Source organism: Schistocerca cancellata, chromosome 8 (genome assembly GCF_023864275.1).
Source record: "Schistocerca cancellata isolate TAMUIC-IGC-003103 chromosome 8, iqSchCanc2.1, whole genome shotgun sequence".
In the NCBI taxonomy this organism is placed as follows: Eukaryota; Metazoa; Arthropoda; class Insecta; order Orthoptera; family Acrididae; genus Schistocerca; species Schistocerca cancellata.
The window spans coordinates 320,317,999-320,343,078 of NC_064633.1; the positions used below are offsets into that span (position 1 = coordinate 320,317,999).

A 25,080-nucleotide genomic window follows, 5' to 3' on the forward strand; every position below is an offset into this window, starting at 1 on the left:
GATGCATTTCCTCGAAACATTCTCACGACATACGAAAATATTTGAAGAACCTATCTTCGTCAGACTCTTAGATCAATACACAGACGATGGTATTCTCCTAAGCTTTCTCTCTTGCTATTAATGTCGTGCAACCATCTTCTCTTCTTAGTGCCATTTCGTATCGCTAGTGCGACCTACTCATTTCTGCAATTAAAAAAAAAAATAAACTCGCACAAAGATAACGCGTCCCGTGTGAGGATTCCAAATCGTCTAACGCCAAGACAATCGCGCTACGCATGCAAGCTTAATAATGGGTTTCGGCCCCTTCCACAGTGTAACAGCTGACGCATCAAGAGTCGCTGCGGCCGGCCGTTGCCTGTGTGGCGTCCCTGGCCGCTGACGCGCCCGGCCCACTGCTGCGCCGTCCGTCGCAGCGGCAGGCCGGATTCTGTCTGGCCAGCCCTTAACCTGGCGCGTCCCGACATTTGCGGCCTCATGTGTCTTAATATTAAACTACTAGTCTCAGCCTCATCTACGTCGCTTCTGGGGTTTTAAGTCGTTAATAAGACTCAAAAAACATCGCAGCCAAATCATTCGTGTACTTCTATCCAACGTCGTACGTTGAGATAAATACTTCTTTGCTGCGTCACAGAATAATGGAGAAAAAGATAGACCTGGACGGAGGGGAGGCAATGAGAGAGGGAGAGAGGGTTCGATCAAAGCAAGCGGAAGCGCGCAGCTATTACGCTGGCATCGGCCGTTGGAGAGCGCAGCATAGGTGCTGCTCTTCATCGCACGGGGGACCTGCCTGCTATTTCAAGCGGCCAGACGGTTCGCCGCTGCCAAACGCGCGCGTGTGTGTGCCGACAGACACACACTAGCGGCAGTAGCAGTGCGCGGAAGACGGCGATCTGTGGAGGCCGACGCATGCTGACGGGACTTCCCACTGACAACGTGCGACGCAGGAAGCGCTCAGTGGGCTCGCAGGTAAATCATCAGCTGCACCATGGCGCCTGCAGTGAACACATTAGGACTGCTTTCGTTGTAGGATAACGATTCGAGGTACCGCTTCGTTACTGCTTGGAACGTTTCGTTACGCGCATGTTTTCTTTCCCGCACGTAGAGATCGTGACCGAATCGGGCAAAAGTTGTCAGTTTTCGTATTGCTTGTAACATTACACTCTGAGTGATGGAAACGTGTCGTTACTCGCCTACCATCTCTTCCGCACTTTCGTTCCGACTCCATTTCACTTCAATATTTTGCCACCAATTTTCGACCTGTTATCTGGAAACTAAAAACAGGCCGCGCATATTTAATAATCATACCGATGTACAATATTTTATATAATGCATACAACTATAAGTTGTGCTAAGAGCAGCCACTGGTAAAATTAATGTAGAAATAAAACAGAATATTGAAAATAAGACTCAAATAAAAATAACCTAAAATAAAAGACATTAACAAACGTTCCAAGCGAGTAACTTCCGAGTTAACATCTTGTTTATGCCCTGGTCAACAGCATGTACGAATTTTACAAAATGCTCTGCTGTCTGTGATAGTGATATTTATTCTGCTACCGATTTCATCAACGGCAGAAAACTTATAGCAGATTTAACACATGTCATACATGCTGTGACCTACGTTGCTTCTGAAAACCTTAATTGCCAGTAGAAATGGAAAATCGTAGCACGATTACAGTACTTCTAAACCTATTGCTACAACACTTTTCTACGTTGCCAACGCTGGTTTGTGCCTCGATAATCCTTGAACATCAACAAAAGCAAAACGAGGATAATGGAACGTAGTCGAGTTAACTCGGGTGATGCTGAGGGAATTAGATTAGGGAATGAGACACTTAAAGCAGTAAAGGAGATTTGCTATTTGGGGAGAAAAATAACTGATGATGGTCGAAGTAGAGAGGATATAAAATGTAGACTGGCAATGGCAAGGAAAGCGTTTCTGAAGAAGAGAAATTTGTTAACATCGAGTATAGATTTAAGTGTCAGGAAGTCGTTTCTGAGAGTATTTGTGTGGTGCTACAGAAGAATGCTGAAGATTAGATGGGTAGATAACACAACTAATGAGGAGTTATTGAATAGAATGGGGAGAAGAGGAGTTTGTGGCACAACTTGACGAGAAGAAGGGATCGGTTGGTAGGACATATTCTGAAGCATCAAGGGATCACCAATTTAGTATTGGAGGGCAGCGTTGAGCGTAAAAATCGTAGAGGGAGAGCAAGAGATGAATACACTAACCAGATTCAGAAGGATGTAGGCTGCAGTACGTACTGGGAGAGGAAGCAGCTTGCACAGGATAGAGTAGCATGGAGAGCTGCATCAAACCAGTCTCAGGACTGAAGACCACCACCACAACAACAACAACAACAACAACAATAAAAAAATGGTTCAAATGGCTCTGAGCACTATGGGACTTGAAATCTTAGGTCATCAGTCCCCTAGAACTGAGAACTACTTAAACCTAACTAACCTAAGGACATCACACACATCAATGCTCGAGGCAGGATTCGAACCTGAGACCGTAGCAGTCCCGCGGTTCCGGACTGAAGCGCCTAGAACCGCACGGCCACCGCTGCCGGCAACAACAACAACAACAACAACAATCCTTGAACCTACACGTAACTGTGTGAGTCACCGTAACATTATATATTTTAAAGTTTCTCTTAATTAAATTTCTATGTGCTCATCATTATCTGTAATGAAGAAAATGCTTCTTTTCATCTGTTGACGTTATTTTGATATTCAGAGCGTCCACTTAATCTTATAGACTAAAAGTTAAGCAGCTGTCTTTTAGATATTCGATGAACAGTCATATAATAGTAGTACACAAGTTTTGGTCACTTACAATTGTCTGCAGACCGCAGTCTAGTTGCCTGCAATCTCTCTCTACAATGAAAAGGTGGCAACTGAAAACGACTTGAACAGCGGAACCTTCCTCTCAACATTCACAGGTTGGTGTTTTATTACATCCCATTCGATGCAAATGTCTGGGACGTGGACCGCGACCTGTTAATAAGTGGACCACACCTCAAGTAGTAGCAATTTTGCACAGTTTGAGCTTGTTCATAGTGCTTGTGAATATTCTTACCCTCAGTGATAGTATCCTAGTCAGACTGCCATTCATCTAATTTCCAGGTTTGTAAATGTATTTTATCAGTAATATGAGTTCCTGTAACCTCATACACGCGGTCGTATTGTTCATGCCCCATCAAACACAGCTCTGCCCCGTAACGTACCACGATATTCATCGGACATTTCCCGAGAATCACCAGGTGCCGAATCAGTACTTTTCGTACATACCTCCAATTTCTTATTTTCAGTGGAGCAAGTCGTTAGCGACACGGAGTACTGAATACACTTCGTCACTCGTCATGTTATCTATACCCACATGCAATTTGTGCCGGAACCTAGCGGAGTCGGCAGCATTCCCAACACTCCAGTTCTTTCGTTTCATGGGCTACCGCCTCTACGGTACGGCAAATCGTCGGCTTTTCGATAGTCCGCAGCGTTCACCTATTAAGTGATGCTGGTAACTTATTAAGTGACAAATGGTCTCAGATGGTGTTTACTACTCTATTTACTACAAACAATAAATTTTTATTGCTATTAATAAATCTACAGTTTGGTCCCTGACAAGTGTGAATACCATTTCTATGTTTCTAAGTTGGTACGCTTGCGGTATCTGCGGAAAAGTAATTAATGGCATAAATATTTACCAATGGCTTTTGGGACATTCAATGTCATAGCTGGTTTTGTTTTCAGCTTGCTTTTGTCACCTGTGGATCTGTTCTTCTGGTATCATCTGATATAATCACCGCTCAGTTCAATTCACAGTAACATTGCCTACGTTATAAAATATCAAATCCATACTGGAGTCCTTTGTAAGCTTAAATACAACTCGTTTTCTTCCACGCCGTACATGTAAACAAACAGATTATCAGAATTCAGTTCCTAGTTACATTTAATTTTTCTGATAATCTGTTGTAAAATACTTCTTGTAATGAAGAGTGAACATTGCAGATAATATTGTTTTACAATTTTTTTCAAAAATGTTAGCCGTTGAGGTAATACACTGAAGCGCCAAGGAAACTGTGTAGGCATGCGTATTCACATACAGAGATATGGAAACAGGCAGAATAGGGCGCTGCGGACGGCAACGCCTATGTAAAATAATAAGTGTCTGACGCAGTTGTTAGATCGGTTCCTGTTGCTACAATGGCAGATTATCAAGATTTGAGTGAGTTTGAAAGTCCTTTTATAGTCGGCGCACGAGAAATGGGACACAGAATCTGATAGGTAGCGATGAAGTGGGGATTCTCCCGTACGGCCATTTCACGACTGTACCGTGAATCTCAGGAATCCGGTAAAACATTAAATCTCCGACGTCGCTGCGGCTGGAAAAAGGTGCTGCAAGAATGGGACCAACGACAACTGAACAGAATCGTTCAACGTGACGGAAGTGCAATCTTTCCGCAAATTGCTGCTGATTTCAATGCTGGGCCATCAACAAGTATCAGCGTGAGAACTGTTCAAAGAAACATCGTCGATATGGGTTTTCGGAGCCGAAGGCCCACTCGTGTATCCTTGGTGACAGCACGACACAAAGCTTTACGCATCGCCTGGGCCCGTCAACACCGACATTGGACTGTTGATGACTGGAAACATGTTGCCTGGTCGGACGAGTCTCGTTTCAAATTGTATCGAGCGGATGGACGTGTACAGGTATGGAAACAACCTCATGAATCCATGGACCCTGCATGTCAACAGGGGACAATTCAAGTTGGTGAAGGCTCTGTGATGGTGTGGAGCGTGTGCAGTTGGAGTGATATGGATCCCTGATACATCTAGATACGACTTTGATAGGTGACACGTACATAAGCATCCTGTCTGATCACCTGCATCCATTCATGTCCGTTGTGTATTCCGACGGACTTGGGCAGTTCCAGCAGGACAATGCGACACTTCACACGTCCAGAATTGCTACAGAGTTGCTCCAGGAACACTCTTCGGAGTTTAAACACTCCCGCTCGTCACCAAACTCGACAGACATGAACATTATTGAGAACATCTGGGATGCCTTGCAACGTGCTGTTCAGAGGAGATCTCCACCCCCTCGTACTCTTATGGATTTATGAACAGCCTTGCATGATTCATGGTGTCAGTTCCCTCCAGCACTGCGTCAGACATTAGTCGAGTCCACACCACGTTGTGTTACGGCGCTTCTGCGTGCTCGCAGGGTCCCTACACGATATTAGACAGGGGTACCAGTTTATTTGGCTCTTCTGTGTACAAAATATTTCCGCTGACAATATAAATGTAGAACGATTACTGAAAGTATGCATCACGACGAAAACAGTTTACGTACACATCTGAATATAATAGGCGAATTATGTACTCATTTTTGGCCCGTTTTTGTTGTTAGAGGGATCATACTAACTTTCGGGAACATATCTGTTAGATCAATAATAATGATTTAATGGAGGAGGCATATGAAGTTCTGGCTGATCATGTAATGAACTGCTGGGAAGAGGTTACTGAAGAGCACTCAGAAGATTCAGGATATGGAGGAGACGCTGATGCAGACGATGTACCTACTATTTGTACAGTTTCAAACACAACCACAGCAACTGCTGGTAGTCTGGATTACACTGTGCCAAGTGGACCAGTGGGTGAAACGTCTAGTACACTTGCCGTAGGTAGGATAGAGTGTTGGCCTGTCCTCGAACAAGCATTTCTATAAAGTTATGGGGATGGCCGCTATGGCCGTGCGGTTCTAGGCGCTTCAGTCCGGAACCGCACTGCTGCTACGGTCGCAGGTTCGAATCCTGCCTCAGGCATGGGTGTGTGTGATGTCCTTAGGTTAGTTAAATTTAAGTAGTTCTAAGTTGTAGGGGACTGATGACCTCAGAAGTTACGTCCCATAGTGCTCAGAGCCATTTGAACCATTTATAAAGTTATGGAACTGACTCTGATACTGAGGTGACTGCATATGTGGACTTATATAGGGCGATTCAGCTGCCCCTACATCTGGATTTTATGCAGCACTCAGTGTGTTCAGACACCACACAAGATTTTCATTTTCTGTGCTTGCGAAGCCCAGATTATTTGTCCTACAGAAAAATGTGAGAACCTTTTCTTAGGAGATTTAATTTGGTAAATTTTTAATGAGATGCGTAGTTTTCGAATTATTCAAGAAAAACGTACGAAAGTGAGCTTCAAACACGTTTTCTTGAATAACTGGAAAACCGTCACCTCCAGTGAAAACGTATCCTAGCAGAAAATTTAACTACATTAAAATTGCTACAAAAGGATCACGTGTTTGTGTTTCCGTAGAGCCAGTAGTTTGCATGCAGAGAGCGAGAGAATATGAAAATATTGCGCGTAGTATTTGAAAGCATTGTGGGCTGCATGAAACCCAGTGGTATGGGCAGCTCATACATCCTGTACAAGTGATCTAAAGTTGGTTGTGAACGCCAGTTCTTTGGGAAATGTGTTCCTCCTTAGGGCACATGTTTACTAACAGAAATTGACATTGTTAATTTGCTATAGATTTTTTCAGACAGTTTCAGCACAGATTTAGTGCTCCTGCTTCTTTGGTGTGGATATTTACTACCCTACAACTTAAGGTGTATTAGACGTACGTAATGAATTGAGCAGTTTTATTGATTACTACTCGCAAAGAGTATTTCATTATTAGGCTGGATGGAACATTTTGTCACTTAGGTGGTTAGACAGTGGCTTTAACTGTATAACAGGAATGCCCACAACACAATTATAACCGTCCGGCGAGAGTGTACACTGGCGTACATGAGACAGTGGCGTGGCGACTCAGTTTCGAACTATTTTGATATGACAACGAGTTGAGCTCTTACAACTTCAGCTCTTAGCATTAATGCCAGTGTAGCCACGGCTATTGTTAACCAGTACGAAGAAGAGAAAAATTTGTTTACGAAAGAGACCCGAGTGAAATGGTGCAGTCAAGTGGACAGTTATGCCCGTAACTTCATAGGTTAGTAGAAAAGTGCATGTGTATAATGGCTACATCAGCATTGACGTTCAGTAACTAAATTAGCGAGTAATGAATACTTTGTAACAGTTGTGTGTCTTGATAATACCGAATATATACAATACACACTTATTTAAACGTTACCGTTACAGCCTTATTTTAAATTTCCCTGCTACCAGGGGTCCTCTAAAGCTTTAATTATCCACTAAAAGAATCCAGTTGACGCTATGGAAATTTTTGACGATATTAGTTCTTCTACACATGTTCATCCTTCAGAGCGACATGTTTTTCCCAATGATGGATGAATTGACGGAGACCCTGGTTGTAGAAGTTTGTATTTTGACTGTTCGAGTCCCAGCTTGAAAATCACCTCGTCGTCAATCTAGAAATGCTTGACATACAACGGTTTCTTCATCTGAGGATAGAGGAAAAAATTTAGAGAATACTGGGGTTGGGGAGATAAGGCAAAATTTGATACTCCAAAGAAACAACATGCATGACAAGAGAACACAGGAGCTGGGGCGTAGGGCAAAATTTGATACCGCAAATAAACAGCATGTGTGACAAGGGAATACAGGGGTGGAGGAGGTACGGCAAAATTTGATACGCCAAGGAAAAAGCGTGTGTGACAAGATAGTACAGGAGCGGGGAAGGTAAGGCAAAATTTGATACCCTAAGAAACATCATGTGTGACAAGAGAATACAGGGGCTGAGGAGGTAAAGCAAAATTTGATACTCCAAAGAAACAGCATGTGTGACAAGAGAATACAGGGGCTGGGGAGTTAAGGCAAAATTTAATACTCCAAAAAATAACATGTGTGACAGTGTCGCATGCAGAACGACCTGGGCAACTGTCGTGGAGCAAAAAGTCCCAACTGGCCAGCTTTCTAGAACGCTTAAACCGCCTTCACTAGGGACGTGTTTCTCATTGCGAAGCACGCCAGATTTTGTGTCCGTCGTGATTGCTGCAGGCTCTGAAACGACGTGCTACATCTAACGCAACGTGCTCCTCACCGTGATTTGCGACCTTGGAGCTTTCCTGCAGCAGTCCCCATCTATAGCTGGCACGTAAATAACCCAGTTTTATTACGAAAATGGACGAGCATAAAATACTCGTAGCTGCTTTAGCTCTGTTAACGATTGTCAAACACGAGCCAGAAAATCGCGAAAAGGATTCTGGAATCGACGATATCTTGAACAGCGAATTGCTGGTAGAGGAACACTACTTAACAGTGTGCAGCGATCCGAGATACGTACTAACAGAAGTTCTTCGTTAACTACTTTGAGCCGGCCGAAGTGGCCGTGCGGTTAAAGGCGCTGCAGTCTGGAACCGCAAGACCGCTACGGTCGCAGGTTCGAATCCTGCCTGGGGCATGGATGTTTGTGATGTCCTTAGGTTATTTAGGTTTAACTAGTTCTAAGTTCTAGGGGACTAATGACCTCAGCAGTTGAGTTCCATAGTGCTCAGAGCCATTTGAACCATTTTTTGAACTACTTTGAATCTGCATCTCATCCTCTGCTTTTAATTGAAAATAGCTATAGTGTAGTGTAATTTCTGTCTGCGCCAGCATAATATCCATATTCCCGATATTGCACTAGCTACCATAACTGCGAAATAATCTACTTCATCACATACACTACTGGCCATTAAAACTGCTACACCAAGAAGAAATGCAGATGATAAACGGGTATCCATTGGATAATTTTGTTATACTAGAACTGACATGTGATTACATTTTCACGCAATTTGGATGCATAGATCCTGAGAAATCACTACTCAGAACAACCACCTCTGGCCGTAATAACGACCTTGATACGCATGGGCATTGAGTCAAACAGAGCTTGGACGGCGTATACAGGTACAGCTGCCCATGCAGCTTCAACACGATACCACAGTTCATCAAGAGTAGTGAATGGCTGTTGTGACAAGCCAGTTGCTCGGCCACCATTGACTAGACGTTTTCAGTTGGTGAGAGATCTGGAGAATGTGCTGGCCAGGGCAGCAGTCGAACATTTCCTGTATCCAGAAAGGCCCATACAGGACCTGCAACATGCGGTCGTGCATTATCCTGCTGAAATGTAGGGTTTCGCAGGGATCAAATGAAGGGTAGAGCGACGGGTCGTAACACATCTGAAATGTAACGTCCACTGTTCAAAGTGCCGTCAATGCGAACAAGAGGTGACCTACACGTGTAACCAATGGCACCCCATACCATCACGTCGGGTGATACTCCAGTATGACGATGACGAATACACGATTCCAATGTGCGTTCACCGCGATGTCGCCAATCACGGGTGCGAACATCATGACGCTGTAAACAGAACCTGGATTCATCAGAAAAAATGACGTTTTACCATTCGTGCATCCACATTCGTCGTTGAGTACACCATCGCAGACGCTCCTGTCTGTGATGCAGCGTCAAGGGTAACCGCAGCCATGGTCTCCGAGCTGATAGTCCATGCTGCTGCAAACGTCGTCGAACTGTTCGTACAGATGGTTGTTGTCTTGCAAACGTCCCCGTCTTTTGACTCAGGCATCGAGACGTGGCTGCACGATCCGTTAAAGCCATGCGGATAAGATGCCTGTCATCTCGACTGCTGGTGATACGAGGCCGTTGGGATGCAGCACGGCGTTCCGTATTACCCTCCTGAACCCACCGATTCCATATTCTGCTAACAGTCATTGGATCTCGACCAACGCGAGCAGGAATGTCACGATACGATAAACCGCAATCGCGATAGGCTACAATCCGACCTTTACCAAAGTCGTAAACGTGATGGTACGCATTTCTCCTCCTTACACGAGACATCACAGCAATGTTTCACCAGGCAACACCGTTCAACTGCTGTTTGTGTATAAGAAATCCGTTGGAAACTTTCCTCATGTCAGCACGTTGTAGATGTCGCCACCGGCGCCAACCTTGCGTGAATGCTCTGAAAAACTAATCATTTGCATATCACAGGATGTTCTTCCTTTCGGTTAAATTTCGCGTCTGTAGCTCGTCATCTTCGTGGTGTAGCAATTTTAATGGCCATTAGTGTATATTTCACGATCGGGACTATAGTGCGTTTTGACGTTTGGCTGACCGGAGGGGGACGAGAAGCCGTTGCCCAGGTAACACCAATGGCGAGCCAGCTTTCCCTTCCACGCCGCCAGCGGTTCGGCTGGTAAAGCGCCCCTGTTACCACACCATGACTAAACATTAGCACTTCGTGACACGCATCAACGTTTGTCAGTTCTCAAAAATGGCTCTGAGCACTACGAGACTTTACTTCTGAGGTCATCAGTCGCCTAGAACTTAGAACTAATTAAAAGCACACACATCCATGCCCGACGCAGGATTCGAACCTGCGACCGTAGCTGTCAGTTCTCATTGTGAAGTCATATTTTCTCGCTTTAAAATGCTCCGTAGTCATCAGGTATTGTGCACAAGTGTTCCAATTTTGGCGATGCATTAATAACAACAGTGCAGTACATCTGAATACGAGATTTGCAATAAAAGTGTCATCCAAGAACACGTGCACCGTATGACAAGACGATGTTCTGCTGCAAAACATTCCTCGCAATTCGACAGTAGTAATGCACCAAGCTTCAACAGTGCAGTGGACGAAAGCTGATATTTTGCTCTGGGTACAAAGAAATGTTCCATTTTATAAAGTTTAACGTAGTGTGTATAAGGCGAAGTTAATGGAAGTTGTAGTATTGTACAAGTCAAAACTCCACGCTACCAGGTTGACGAAATGGCTACCGGTAAAGGGCATAGTTTAATCAGGCTTCCTCCGTATCAAGCTCATTTCAGTCCGACTGACATTATATGGGCGTAGGTGAACACTACTGTGGCAAAAAACAGCAATAACTTTACGATCATTGATGTTGAAATGCTGACAAAATGTTACACGACACGATTGGAGTTGTCAGCCGTATCAAGAAGGTAGTTGAAGCGCTGGGACGAGTTCTGAGGAATACGTAACTTCTCTTGTTGCTATGTTAAGATCTGCTTTTTTTTCAGAACACAGCAGAGTTTAGAAATATTCATCTCACTAACATTGTAATGCAATTGAAATTGCGACAGAATACTGAAACAATATGTTGTTAAACTAACTACTGGGTGCAAGTCAGGTCAATAGTTTACAAAACAGATCATTCTCAGTATAGAAATAAACGTGTAACTTCATCTCTTATATTATTACAAAACCCACAGCAGTTCTAGTTTCACCAGCTACCGATGTCCCTCATTAATTACATTATTTGATTGAAAAAATCTGTAGTCTCCTGAAAATCGCGGTAGGTATGATAGTTTCGCATATTAATCATATGCCAAAAAACTCTCGTATTTGCGCGCTATCATTTGCGAAGATCTGGTTTCGATATCTCATAACATTTATAAGATACGAAGAATTTATGAGTATTTCATTCTAGCTTCTTCACTGAAGCACGAGTTCATGACGGAGCGCTTTACATACATTCCATTTTCTCGAGATTGGAAACAGACAGCTGGATCCTTCCAAATTTATAGAATAATTCAATATATTACCTACATTTAATCCATAGGATCATCTGACCTAACACGCACCACACACAAATTCATAGCGACACCTGTTTTTCACTGCAGACTAAGAATTTCTTGCATTAGTGTATGTATTGTTGACACATCGCAACGGCTATGACCATTAACGGAATGATAGGTGGTTCATCACGAACCTGACGAATTAAACTATAAATTGTGCGAGAATGAGAGTTTACTACTGAATAGTTTCTTGAAAATCGTTTCAGAAAGATCGCTGATCGGACGCCCTGCCGTCACGCAGTCAAACGTGCCTGCCACATTCAGCGCCAAATAGGACTGGAATCACAGAACAAGAAAAAAGAGAAACGCAACTCCCATGTTAAAAGTGGGAAACACAGACCGACAGCAGGGCCTCAAGTGGTATGGAGATGAACTAAAATATGATAACATTGCGGGTTGCATCCCCCCTAGTTAACTTACGTTGTAGGTTTTTATTTTTTTTTTAATTCTAGTACCTTATTTTTCTGGGCGTGCTATGTAATTATTTTGGCTGGCATCATAATAAAATAATTGAAACACAGCACTGTACTACAGCAGAGAGAAACATATTCAGTAATAGTTTCAGTCTATTTTTGACATTTGTGTCTGACATACAAGATAGGAGCAGCGACTGTGAGGCGCAAACGTCAAAAATAGACTTTTAAACCGACATGCTTATATTGTTATCTATCAACATGTAAAAGCTCCAGCATGTTTTATGGTTCATAAGAACTAGATGAAACACTTGAAACTGAGAGTAAGTCAAAACAAGCTTGCAGTGTAAATAATTGAAGCAAAAGAAAAATAACATTGTAGCAGCTAAACTGGACTACAAATATTCCTGAATAATGTCATAATTTTTACGTCATACAAGCCGCTAGATCAGTGGAGAAAAATAGCCTATTATTAAAAGAATAAGCAGCAGTTAAAGAGGTTCAATTAATAAATATTTATCACAGTATTAATTAATGCAGAATTCTAAAATTTTTTTACAACTTTCTTTCAGGACTATAAGTTCTGAGTAACTGCCCAGCAAACTTGCACTACTGACCATTAATTTAATAAAGAGGTTCCTACATCTTTCTACTGTAAATGCTTCAACACAAAAAAAACATTAATATCAAGTACCAAAAGCAGGAAAGGTGGATAAAAACAGTGAAATGAAAACAGTGAAATGAAAACAAAACTTACTCTTTATTTCTCAAGCATACAAGAAAATTTTTCTTTTAACTGTTATAAAACTTTAAACTGTTTACTGAATTTGTCTTTAACAATATCAAGTCTTTTATTACTGATGGTATGTTTCCAATCTTTCACATACTTGCAAAGCAATAGAGGTACACATTGTCTTAAAATATACTATTCTGAAAAATGGGCCTTGCAAAATGTTATTTCCTCTGGAAACTTAAACAGTGAATAGAATGTATTCTTCAATTGTTCCTGGTGTCCACATTTATCTAAGAATGCATACAACTGACTATGAACATTTGCTACAAAGGACATTAAGCTGTCACTAGCATACAATAATTTTGGGTTTAAAGCATCATATTATTTGAAACTTGTAAATAAATGATGCTCTGTGGGTGTTGGTGAGAACAGAGTTGTTTTACAGTCACTACAGTTGGTTTCAGGTGTTACACCCATATTTTGTGGAATGTAACCAGCTACATATGCTAGTGCTTGTCTGTCATTTCTTACATCAGCCCCACCACCACCACCACCAGCTTCATTATCAGCAAGGACACAATATAAAGCACTTTGATCCATAATGGAAAGGTCTGTTGTGGAGTCAAGAAAGTTGTCATCACTAGCTCCCAAAAATTACCTTAAATTGCTTAATGGCATGCATCTATCATCATCGCAATTACCTAGTGAATTTGTAGGTAAGGACATGTTATTGACTATAACTGTTTTCAATGCTGCTTTGAACTGAAAGCAAGTTGGGTTGGTGTTTGCAACACCATGCTGCTTCACACAACAAAAATACATTTTCCACTGGGTCTTGATTGAGAGCCCTCATGCTTAAAAAATTAAAGCCATTTTTTAAAATCTGTTCCAAATGAACATCGGTGATCTTATGAAACTGAACATATTTGTCTTATCTCTCCCTGTGCCTAGCTCCAACACTTTCCCATTTTCCATTTCCTTTAACAGACTGTACCACATTTAAATATGTGGGGACTCTGCAGAGAGGGCACACTTATAAGACTTGCCATCTTGTGGATAACAATAGGAACTGTTCAGTGAATCAAATAAACAATCCATCTTTTCAACAAATTCTGCAGTGCATATTGCCTCAGCAGGTAAGATATTAAATGCCACATAAGTTTCAATAACTGCAGCAACTGTATGACTAAGCTGGGCTGCAGCTACCTTGACTTTCATTTTAGTAAAAGAATCCTTTAATTCAAAATGATTCCTATGTAGTTTTGGCAATGTCTTAAACATCTTCTACTGATCCAGAAGAAAAGCTCTGTGAATATATTCAAAACTGGCCTCTTTTTTAAACCCAAGCTTTATTTCCTAGCAGAGTATTCCTAGTATTTTTAATAGATGTGGGATATCATAAATGACTGCAATAGGTTCATCTCTCACTACAAAATGAAATGGACTGGACTCAGTAGATTTCTCACAGCAGAGTTCCTTCAGTGCTCTCTGGTTGGTTGCACACTGGTCACAAACTGTACAAACTACCTCTAGCTCTATTTCTTGCAATTGCCTTATGACATAGGTAATAAGACTTTTTAAAATGATACTTGAAACTGAGTTGTGAGTGAAATAATAAGCAACAACCTGCTTCCAGCTTTTATGTATGCCTCTAACCATGAAAACTAATGCATGATTTGCATGAATATTTGACCTCCCTAAATGTCATAAATCTTGAAACCCTGAAATTTCTTGTTTGCTTGCATTATAATACAACCCTCTTTCTAAAGACATTTCATCAAACAACAAAGCACCATATTTGTCACTGCTGTTCGTTACTTCAACTTCTGCTTTCATTATATTCATGACCAAAGTATTCAATCCTGGTTCAAAAGGTATAGAAGACAACATACATTTCACATACCTCACAGAAGGAAGATAAAAATGAACTGACAAACATTTGTATAGGCGGGGACTTCGTTTGTATGATGATAAAGCAAATAATTTGTCCTCGGGTGTCCATCGCCTTCCATTTGCTGATCGATGAGCATTTCGTAATTGGCTGTTTATGAAATCTTTGGCAACAGAGTTTAAATTAGATTCTATGAAAGAGAAAGTATTGCTGTAATATAAATCTTTAAATTCTTTCAGTTCTGATTTTTCATGATGTTGCTTTGCTTTCAGTTTTGATAGCCTTGTTAGAGTATTCCTATGAATCTTGTACATTTTTGATTTTGTTGGAGTTAAGTCTGCTTTTGAAACCCCTGTACCTAAAACTCCACTTTCCACATTACAAAATGTTTCAGATAAGAATGTGTACTCACTATCTGCAGATGCATTTTGAGGGGAGATAAAAAATTTAAGAGGTGCATCACTCAATGAATTACGCTGCTCAGCACAACTAGTGCCAGGTAATTCTCTAACACCAGTTTCACCTCTGGTACTGGCACCTGTATAATAAAGATTTTCCATGGTACCACTAGTGCTTGGTAAGTCTAATTCACTATTAACACCAGTTTCACCTGATCCACTTCTGGTACAAGCACCTACATGAGAACTACTTGCCACAGTACAACTACGGCTTTGTAGTTCATTAACACCAGTTTCACTTCTGGTATTAGCAGCTGTAAAATGAACAGTTGCCATAGCACCACTAGAGCTTGGTAGGCCCAATTCACTATTAGCAACAGTGTCGCCTGATTCACTACCGATTTTGGCAATTTCACAAGGAACACCTGTCACACGTTTTGGAAACACACCCCTGTTTAGCCTATGCCTACTTTAATTCATAAAATTTTCTTTGAAAAAATGATATTCACAACCAAATAAGAAGCGCAGTTCACATCTGGTGACAGTTTGCAAACACTCTTCCACTTTAGAAGCAACTCTTGAGGTTGTTTTGGAAACCTGTAGAAATGCTTGTTGCAAATTTCCTCTGATGAACCCACGTCATAGCCAGATGAACAGTTGTTATTTAAATAAACAAGCGGAAACCACACTGCTTGATTCACGATAGAAGAGAATACATTTCATTTATAGGCTACGAGATTATTTAATGAAAAATTAAATGTCTTACCTTACAATTAATTGTGGACATTTTTCAGCAGGTAATCTCTTCAATTCCACGGTGAACTTTATGAATTTAAAGTAAAAAATCTGTATATAATGAAGTTGAGTGGTATGTAAATATGAAACAAATACAAAGACGATTGTAACCGAGGACAACAGACTTCAGTGCAGAGCAAGACGATAGAATATTTCAAAACAACCACCACTGGAGTTTAGACAGCTCTCATTGGTCAATTCAAGGTTCGTTTAACCCCTAGCGCCTCTAGTGGTCTGGAATGGAACTACGTGGCTTGTTGCCTCTTCGCCCATATAGATAGCTTTCAGAGGCAGTTCATAAAACCAAGAGATAGGTATATATATTTCACACAAAGTTACATAATACCAAAAACTTCCAAGGTGTAACTTGTAGTTACTATCGGACATAGACTGACGATGGACATTATGGGAATGGATTTGCTGTGGATATCATGATGCAGTGCACTGTAAGAACCTAACACATATCACTTCCGTTCCGTAAACGTTTCGTTACCTGTTACTAAATTTTCGCCAGCCCCATCACCACAGCGTCTAGCTACACTTGGTTAACGATATAAAATTCCTGCAACACCTCCATCTGATGATGAGGCTACAGTGGCTCGAAAAATAGTTATGGAACAATAAACCGTATCTAAAATCCAAGAAAGCGACTGGTTGCATATTTATACCCAGATAAATCTCAGTTGTAATAATACAGTATCTTACATGCAGTTTCAGTTAAAATCTCACTCCGTTCCTTGAGAACACCAAATACTGTTTTGCAAGTATATGTCGGTGAACTATTTTAAAACCAGAGATATCCTTTGTCACTTTTAGTACTTCTTATAATTTTAAGACTTTTTTCAACTAATGTATGAAGTCGAAAATAACTTCTACAACAAGTACATTCGAAAACAAATTTCTTCATAGACGCATCAACAAGTATAGATAACGCATTAATTAAACTTTATTTTCACATTCACTTCAGTTGAGTTTATTTTCTGCCAGAGATTACAATATTATACTATGTATTAAAAGCATAGGGGCGTAGTAGGGCCTGCCGCCCTGAAACATTAGCAGACTACTGTTAGCGTAATTTCTGTCGTGTGCACGCAACATTTCCTTTAAACAGAAAATGCTGCAGTGATTTCTTGAAAACCGCAGCTTCAGGAAGGCATTTTCAGACGTTTTCGCCGGCCGGTGTGAATGAGCGGTTATAGACGCTTCAGTCTGGAACCGCGCGACCGCTACGGTCGCAGCTTCGAATCCTGCCACGGGCATGTATGTGTGTGATGTCCTTAGGTTAGTTAGGTTTGAGTAGTTCTAAGTTCTAGGGGACTGATGACCTCAGAAGTTAAGTCCCATAGCGCTCAGAGCCATTTGAACCATTTGTAAAGTCCCAAAGTGCTCAGAGCCATTGGTCTTAAATGCGTATTTGATCCAGTAATACGACGCATTTTTCCTCGTTAATGTGATGTTCTTTTTGTTATACCTTTCGCATAACTAAGAAAGCAGTATGTGATATTGTCAGCGCGACGGATTGTCAATCCTAAGGGCCCGGGTTCGATTCCCGGCTGGGTCGGGGATTTTCTCCGCTCAGGGACTGGGTGTTGTGTTGTCCTCATCCTCATCATTTCATCCCCATCGACGCGCAAGTCGCCGAAGTGAAGTCAAATCGAAAGACTTGCACCAGGCGAGCGGTCTACCCGACGGGAGGCCCTCGTCACACGCCATTAAAATATGTGATATGAAAAACTGCTTTCGTTATCCAACATTTTCGCTAAACGAACTAACGAAACTGACTTTCGGTCTATGTCCTGTTCGCAAAAATGTTGAGAACATAGTTTGCTATATTTAATCGATTTCTAACCCTTCCTTCTCACATCGTTAACCCACAGATTATTTCGAGCTGAACTGATAGAAAATCTAAATTCATATGAGAGAAATACAGCAAATACAGAAAAAGTAAACACGGGATCAAAAATTTACGCATAAAAAAGGAAATATCGCTTGAGTGACTCCACTTACGAATATACTGTTTTTCCTTTACTCTTATTCCTTTAGATGGTTCAAATAGCTCTGAGCCCTATGGGGCTTAACATCTCAGGTCATCAGTCCCCTAGAACTTAGAACTACTTAAACCTAACTAACCTAAGGACATCACATCCATCCATGCCCGAGGCAGGATTCGAAGCTGCGACCGTAACAGTCGCGCGGTTCCGGACTGAAGCGCCTAGAACCGCTCGGCCACCGCTCCCGGCTTTAGATGTTAATAAGAATGATTAGTACACCCGTAAGTGACGCAACCTGGAATTTTTCGTCAAAACACTTCCACCAGAGAATAATGTTTGGAGTAACTAACATGGCAACGTCGGCTTCACGTTTGTGACGCATGGCGGCTCTTTGATTAAAAATCTTGTCACCCGTCAGCCTGAGCATAATTCTGCTCTAGATATGACGTCAGCTGACTACGACAAGTTCTACTTGTAAATTCGAGCTCCATACTATTGCTGTGTATTCGATAGTAGTTTCTAAATAGTGCCACAATATTCTCGGTAACTTGTAGATTTCTCTCACTTACACTCAAAATATGAGCTGATAAAATCCGTTTTTCGTCAGGTATGGCACCCAAATATTTGAATATTTGGTCTCTTCGAATGGATCACCGTCTAACTTTAAAGTGGGAATTAGTAACAATTTGTCTTTAAGTAGAATAATTGTGTCTCGGATAGTCAAAGTGAACACAAAAGGTAGGAGGTATTAGATTATGTATGAGAGACGTATTATAAGAGCAGCTGCGGTCTGCAATGGGCTGTCTGTTAAGCGGAGGAGCGGCGTAGAGGAATTTGTCATCTTCGTATTAAGTATTCAGGACTCGCCCGTAGGTGCTGGCGCGCATCTGCTTACTGGTTCCTTCTGCACTATGTTGGCAACACCGAGTGACGTCATGCTGAGCTTAACACACCGTATTCGCTTTCAAAAGAAGAGGGCCTTAAATTCCAATCAGGCGGTTCGGACCCAACTTTTGTTCAATTTCCATAAATCATTACAGCAAAGTGATTGGATACTTTCGTCAGGAAGGGCACCATCGATTCTTTCTATAAGAGAGGTGTTGTTCCTCTACTGGTAAACGACATCTGCTGCATCTACATCTATACTCCGCAATCCACGTTATGGTGTATGGAGAAGAGTACTTTTTCCATCTAATTTTTTGTTCTCGGTCTTTTCAAGAGGTATTCATTGTAGGATGCAATATACGTGCATCTTAAGCGTTGTCTTTTCGTTGTCTAGGAAAGTACGCTCACGAAATTTTAATGTAAGCCCCACTGTGTTGTACATCGCGTCTCTTGTAATGTCTGCCACCAGTTTGGCTGAGTGTCCCATCGACGCTGGTGCCCTCAGGAAACGAACCTGTGACCAAACGCACTGCTCTTCACCGACTCTACTCTGTGTTCTCTTATCATTAGTCGGATACAGGGATTGGACAAAAATATTATGAAACGCCGCGAGAAATACGTGCTTAAACACAAATGCAGATTCGAAAACGGTTCAAATGGCTCTGAGCACTTCGGGACTTAACATCTGTGGTCATCGGTCCCCTAGACTTAGAACTACTTAAACCTAACTAACTTACTGACATCGCACACATCCATGCCGGAGGCAGGATTCGAACCTGCGACCGTAGCGGTCGCGCGGTTCCAGACTGAAGCGCCTAGAACCTCTCGGCACACTGGCCGGCAAAAGCAGATTCGATTCAAGACTGCAGGTTCCAGTGTTGTATTTGACAACAAACGGCACCTTGCGAAGTTCTCGATGCAAGTGTCATTGGTGATCAAAACAGTGTTCTGTGTAGTTGTGAGTGCATGAAGCAGGAGATCAGTGAATTCTAACGTAGGCAAATCGCTGGAGCTAGTATGGTGGTTTCTTCAGTGACTAATGGAGCTGAAGTGCATCGTGTTTCAAGAGGCGACGTACCAAAGATTTATACCGCATATAGGGAAAACGAGAAAACATCATCCGCTAAGTCACAACGCGGGCGATACTGTGTGTTAAGTGACCATGAAAGACGGTCATTGAACAGGATTGTAACGAAAAATAAGAGAACGACAGCTGTAAAAGTCATTGCAGGACTGAATGTCGCACTCACGAACCTTGTCAGCACCAAAGCAATGCGAAGGGAGCTCCGTAAACATCGAAACAGGGCGATCTGAAATTCGAAAACCACTCATCATCGATGCAAATGCCAGTAACAGGAAAACGTGGTGCGGAAGTTACAGGGTGGCGCACGAAATGTGTTACCATTTGTTTCTTTCACGATTTGCGACGCACATTAGATATCCCACGGGGATCTCTACAGCAGTTCCAGCAGAGCTAGGAAAAACAAATGAGTTCCGACATGACGTGTAATGCACGATACTGCCGCAAGGAGACTAGTAAGCAGCAATGGCTGACAATGGAAGACTGACGACACAGCAACGATCGGCAATTGTGTTACTTTTTCATGAAACGAAAAGCCTAGTTGTGACTCAGAGGCCTTTTCGACAACAGTTTAACACATGATGGGTCCCTTGCAAGAAGACCATCCACAGGTTGTACGATAAATTTGTACAGGAAGGAACAGTATTGGAAGCGAAGCGACCTCGGCCTAAGCCTGTTTGTTCGCCGGAGAATATTGAAGCGGTACGAGTTGCTGTACAGAGAAGTCCCGGGAAATCGTGTAGAAAGGCAGCAGTGCAACTGGGAATATCTAGACGCTCCGTTCAACGCATTCTTAAAAGTGACCTCCATATGTGGCACAGAAGCTCACTGAAGAACACAAGCAGCAGAGACTACTGTTTGCTCAGTGGGCGGAGGATAGGGAAGAAACTCACAACAACGTTTGGTTTTCAGACGAGGCGCATTTTCATGTAGACGGTGTGGTTAACAAACAAAATGTACGCTTTTGGGCCACTGAAAACCCACAACTGCTTCATGAACGACAACATTATGCTCCGAGGGTTACAGCTTGGGCAGCAATTTCCAGCCACGGACTTATTGAACCTTTTTTTTTTTAAGAAACTGTGAACAGCGAGCGTTATTTGAGCATGCTTCGCAATAGCTTCACTTCACAGCTTCTTGCTACTGCCTTGCCCTTCAACACGCAGTGGTTCATGCAAGATGGAGCAAGGCCACATACTGCAAACACTGTGTTGGAGTTTTTACACGAGCATTTCGACACGCAGATCATTTCATTCAGGTTTCCAGGTCGCTTCAATGACGGACAAAATTGACTCCCCAGTAGTCCAGACCTCAACCCATGTGACTTTTTTCTTTAGAGGTACCTAAAGGAAAAAATTTTCCCGAAACGTCCACGTGATTTAATGAGGCTCAGAAGACTTATTCTTCAAGCTTGCAGTGAAATTACGGAAGACATGTGCCGTAGGGTAACCACTAACTTCAGTGTTCGTTTGAAGGAAGTTAGGAAAGGAAATGGTGGGCATATTGAGCATATGCTGAGTTAGAACAAATCTCCATGGACGGCTCTTCATTGTAGTATATGTTCCTTTCAGATTGTATTGACAATAAAGTTTATATTCAAAAACAAAATGGTAACACATTTCGCGTGTCACCCTGTATAAAACCTGGAGTATAGAACAATTGAGGAATGTCATTTGGTCGTATGAATCTTGTTTCGCACTGTTTCCAACTTCTGGCCGAGTTTACGTCCCAATAATGAAACATGGCGGGGGTTCGGTAGTGATTTGGGCAGCCATATCGTGGTACTCCATGGATCTCCTCGTTACTCTGCAAGGTAGCATTACTGTCGTGGATTATGTAACCGTCTTCGCTAACCAGGCCCATCGATGGTCCAGTATTTGTTTCCCAGTGGTGATGCTGTGTTCAGGACCCCTCAGTTTGCATCGCCCAGTCCTCGTTTTGTGAGCACTAGGATGAATTCTCACATCTGCCCTGCCCTTCATAGTCACCAGATCTCAATATTATTGAGCCTTTGTGGTCTACTTCGTAGAGAAGTGTGCGTCATCGCTATCCACCTCCATCACTGCTACCAGAACTTGCAACTATTTTGCCGTAAGATTGGTATAAGATTCCCTTGAAAACTACACAGGATCTGCATTTATCCATTCCGAGACGAGTGGAGGTGTTTTGAATGCCAAGGGCTTTTCTACACCGTGTTAGGCATGGTAATGAGTTGCCTTTTTGGTGTTTTGATATTTTTGTCCAATCCCTATAGTTTGGGGCTCGTGGTACACCTGTAGGGGCTCCATGGGTTATTCTGGAAACCTGCCTCATCTGAATTCAAGTTGTTGTTGTGGTCTTCAGTCCGAAGATTGGTTTGATGCACTCCTCCATGCTACTCTCTCCTGTGCGAACCGCTTCGTCTCCGAAATGCAACCTACATACTTCTGAACCTGTGACTCTTGGTCACCCTCTACGATTTTTACTCCCCCTCACATTCCCTCCAGTACTAAATTGGTGATCACTTGACGTCTCAGAATGTGCCCTGTCAACCGATCCCTTCTTTCGGTCAAGTTATGCCACAGATTTCTTGTCTCCCCAATTCTAAAAAAAAAATGGCTCTGAGCACTATGGGACTCAACTTCTGAGGTCATCAGTCCCCTAGAACTTAGAACTACTTAAACCTAACTAACCTAAGGACATCACACACATCCATGCCCGAGGCAGAATTCGAACCTGGACCGTAGCGGTCGCACGAATCCAGACTGTAGCGCCTAGAACCGCTCGGCCACTTCGGCCGGCCCCCAGTTCTATTCAGTACCTCCTCTTTACTAACGTCGTTTACCCATCTAATCTTCAACACTCTTCTGTAGCACCACATTTCAAAAGCTTCTGTTTTCTTCTTGCCTAAATTGTTTATCGTCCATGTGTCACTTCCGTACACGGGTACGCTTCAGACAAATACTTCCTAACATTTAAATCTGTACTAAATTTTTTTTCTCCATACATGGCTTTGTTGTCATTGCCATTCTACAATAAAATGTATACTTGGGTCACCATCAGTTAATTTGCTACCCAAATAGAAAAACTCATCTACTACTTTCAGGGTCCCGTTTCTTTATCTAACTGCCTCAGCATCACCTGATTTAATTCGACTACATTCCATTATCTTTATTTTGCTTTTGCTAATGTTCATCTTATATCCTCCTTTCAAGACACTGTCCCTTTTTTCAACTGTTCTTCCAAGTCCTTTGCTGTCTCTGACAGAATTACAATGTCGTCGGCAAAGCTCAAAGTTTTTACTTTTTCTCCCTGAATTTCAATTTCTACTCCAAATTTTTCTTTGGTTTCCTTTACTCCTTATTCAATATACAGATTAAATGACACTGGGGGTAGGCTATAATCCTGTCTCACTCCCTTCTCAACCACTGCTTCCTTTTGATGCCCTTCAACTCTTATAACTGGCGTCTGATTTCTGTACAAGTTGCAAATAACTTTTCTTTCCGTGTATTTTACCCTTGCTACTTTCTACTATCTTCGTAAGTCAAGGAGAGTATTCCAGACAATATTGCCAAAAACATTCTCTACGGCTGCGATTGCTATAAACGTAGGTTTGCCTTTCTTTAACCTATCTTCTATGATAAGTCGTAGGGTCAGTATTGTCTCATGTGTTTCTACATTTCTCCAGAAACCAAACTGATCTTCCCTGAGGCGGACTTCTCACAATTTTTCAATTCTTCTGTACAGAATCCGTGTTAATATTTTGCAATTGTGACTTACTAAACTGATAGCTCCATTAATGCCCACACCTTTCAGATCCTACCTCCTCTGGAGGGTAGTTTGCCTGTCTTGTACGTCTTACACACTAGATGGAAGGGTTTTGTCATGGCTGACTCTCACAAGGCTACCAGTAGTTCTGACAGAACATCGGCTACTCCCGTGACCTTGTTCCCGTTTAGATCTTTCAGAGCTCTGTCAAATTCAGCCCGCAGAATGAAATCTTCCATCCCATCTTCATTATACATCATCTTCCATTTCTATAACATTGCCTTCAGATTCGTCTGCTTGTATAGACCCTCCATATACTCCTTCCACCTGTCAGCTTTCTCTTCTTTACTTAGGATTGGTTTTCCATCTGAGCTCTTGATATTCACACAGCAGCTTCTGTTTTCCCTAAAGGCTTCTTCAATTTTCCTGTAGGCGGTATCTATCTTTCTCCTGTGAAGTATGTTTCTAAACCCTTACATTTGTCCTCTAGTTATTCCTGCTGAGCCATTTTGCACCATATGTCAATCTTATTTTTTAAATGTTTGTATACCATTTCGCTCGCTTCAGTTTTATATTTTATCTTTCTATCAGTTAAATTCAATATCTCTTGTGTTATGCAAGGTTTTGTAGTAGATCTTGTCTTTTTACCTATTTGGTCCTCCTCTGCATTCACTATTTCATCTCCTAAAACTATTTGCTCGTCTTCTACTGTACTCCTTTCCTGTTCTAGTCAACCGTTGCCTAGTAGTGTGGTGTAGAGAAGTGCGCTGCTGGTTAAGCCTAGGCGAACTCAACCAAGTGCGAGTGGTAGCGGGGCTAAATATCAATAACAAAATTCAACTCCGGGCATGGAGAATAGGAGAATGGCAGCGCGACTGGAACGAAACGACTACCGGTAGGCGTGTGTGTAGGTTTTTCACAAGCGTTGAAGACAGCCTATCACCACACCTAGATGATCCAACTAACGGAATGGTAAACTTCATCTCTAGTCGTGGTCCTTAACTCAGCCCATCTACACAAAAGAGGGAGATGACAACAGCTCTCTGCGACTGTAGAGACGTAGGGTCGCTTGGACGTGTGGTGCTTTATTGGAATTTACACCAACTAGAAAGGTGGATCGGACTGGATGATTTGAACTTGAACAGAATAGACCAAGACACGGAAGGGTGGAAGTTACTTAACTCTGTTGCCAATAGAATATCAGATGCACTTTAGTACAAGTTTTGGACTGCGGTGACGATCGACGTTGTTTAGAATGTATGCTTACAAGAAGAGCAGCAGCAGCAAAATAATCACGGAAAGGAGTTCAACAGTGGAACAGTAAAGAGGACAGCTCATCGGACATCATAAATTCGGAATAAGACAATCATGAGTCGTAATAGGATGTTGATGAGTAGGATAATGATAGAAGTAGTGTTCATTTAGTGGGCACGACTGTTCAACTTTCACAAAAAAAAAATAAATAAATAAAATAAAATAAATTAAATTAAAATTTCTAGTCTCAGGGACACAAATGGCAATGAGAAATCTCGAGTGCTGCCGAACCACACAGGTTCATTTGGCAGTAGTTTAATA

At 42.0% G+C, this 25,080-nt stretch overlaps 1 protein-coding gene across 2 annotated transcripts in view; it reads left to right on the top strand.

The window, feature by feature from the left end:
* LOC126094912 (myogenesis-regulating glycosidase) overlaps positions 1–25,080 on the top strand; it is a 693,284-nt gene that overhangs the window by 396,324 nt on the left and 271,880 nt on the right. Inside the window, exon 1 of one of the 2 annotated variants that reach the window (XM_049909551.1) lies at positions 847–966. The exons of the other annotated variant lie outside the window; for it this stretch is intronic. Within the exon in view, the coding sequence (XP_049765508.1) occupies positions 907–966 (60 nt within the window). The 5' untranslated portion in view covers positions 847–906. Of the gene's footprint in view, positions 1–846; positions 967–25,080 lie in introns of those variants that run through there. 2 annotated transcript variants of the gene reach the window in all.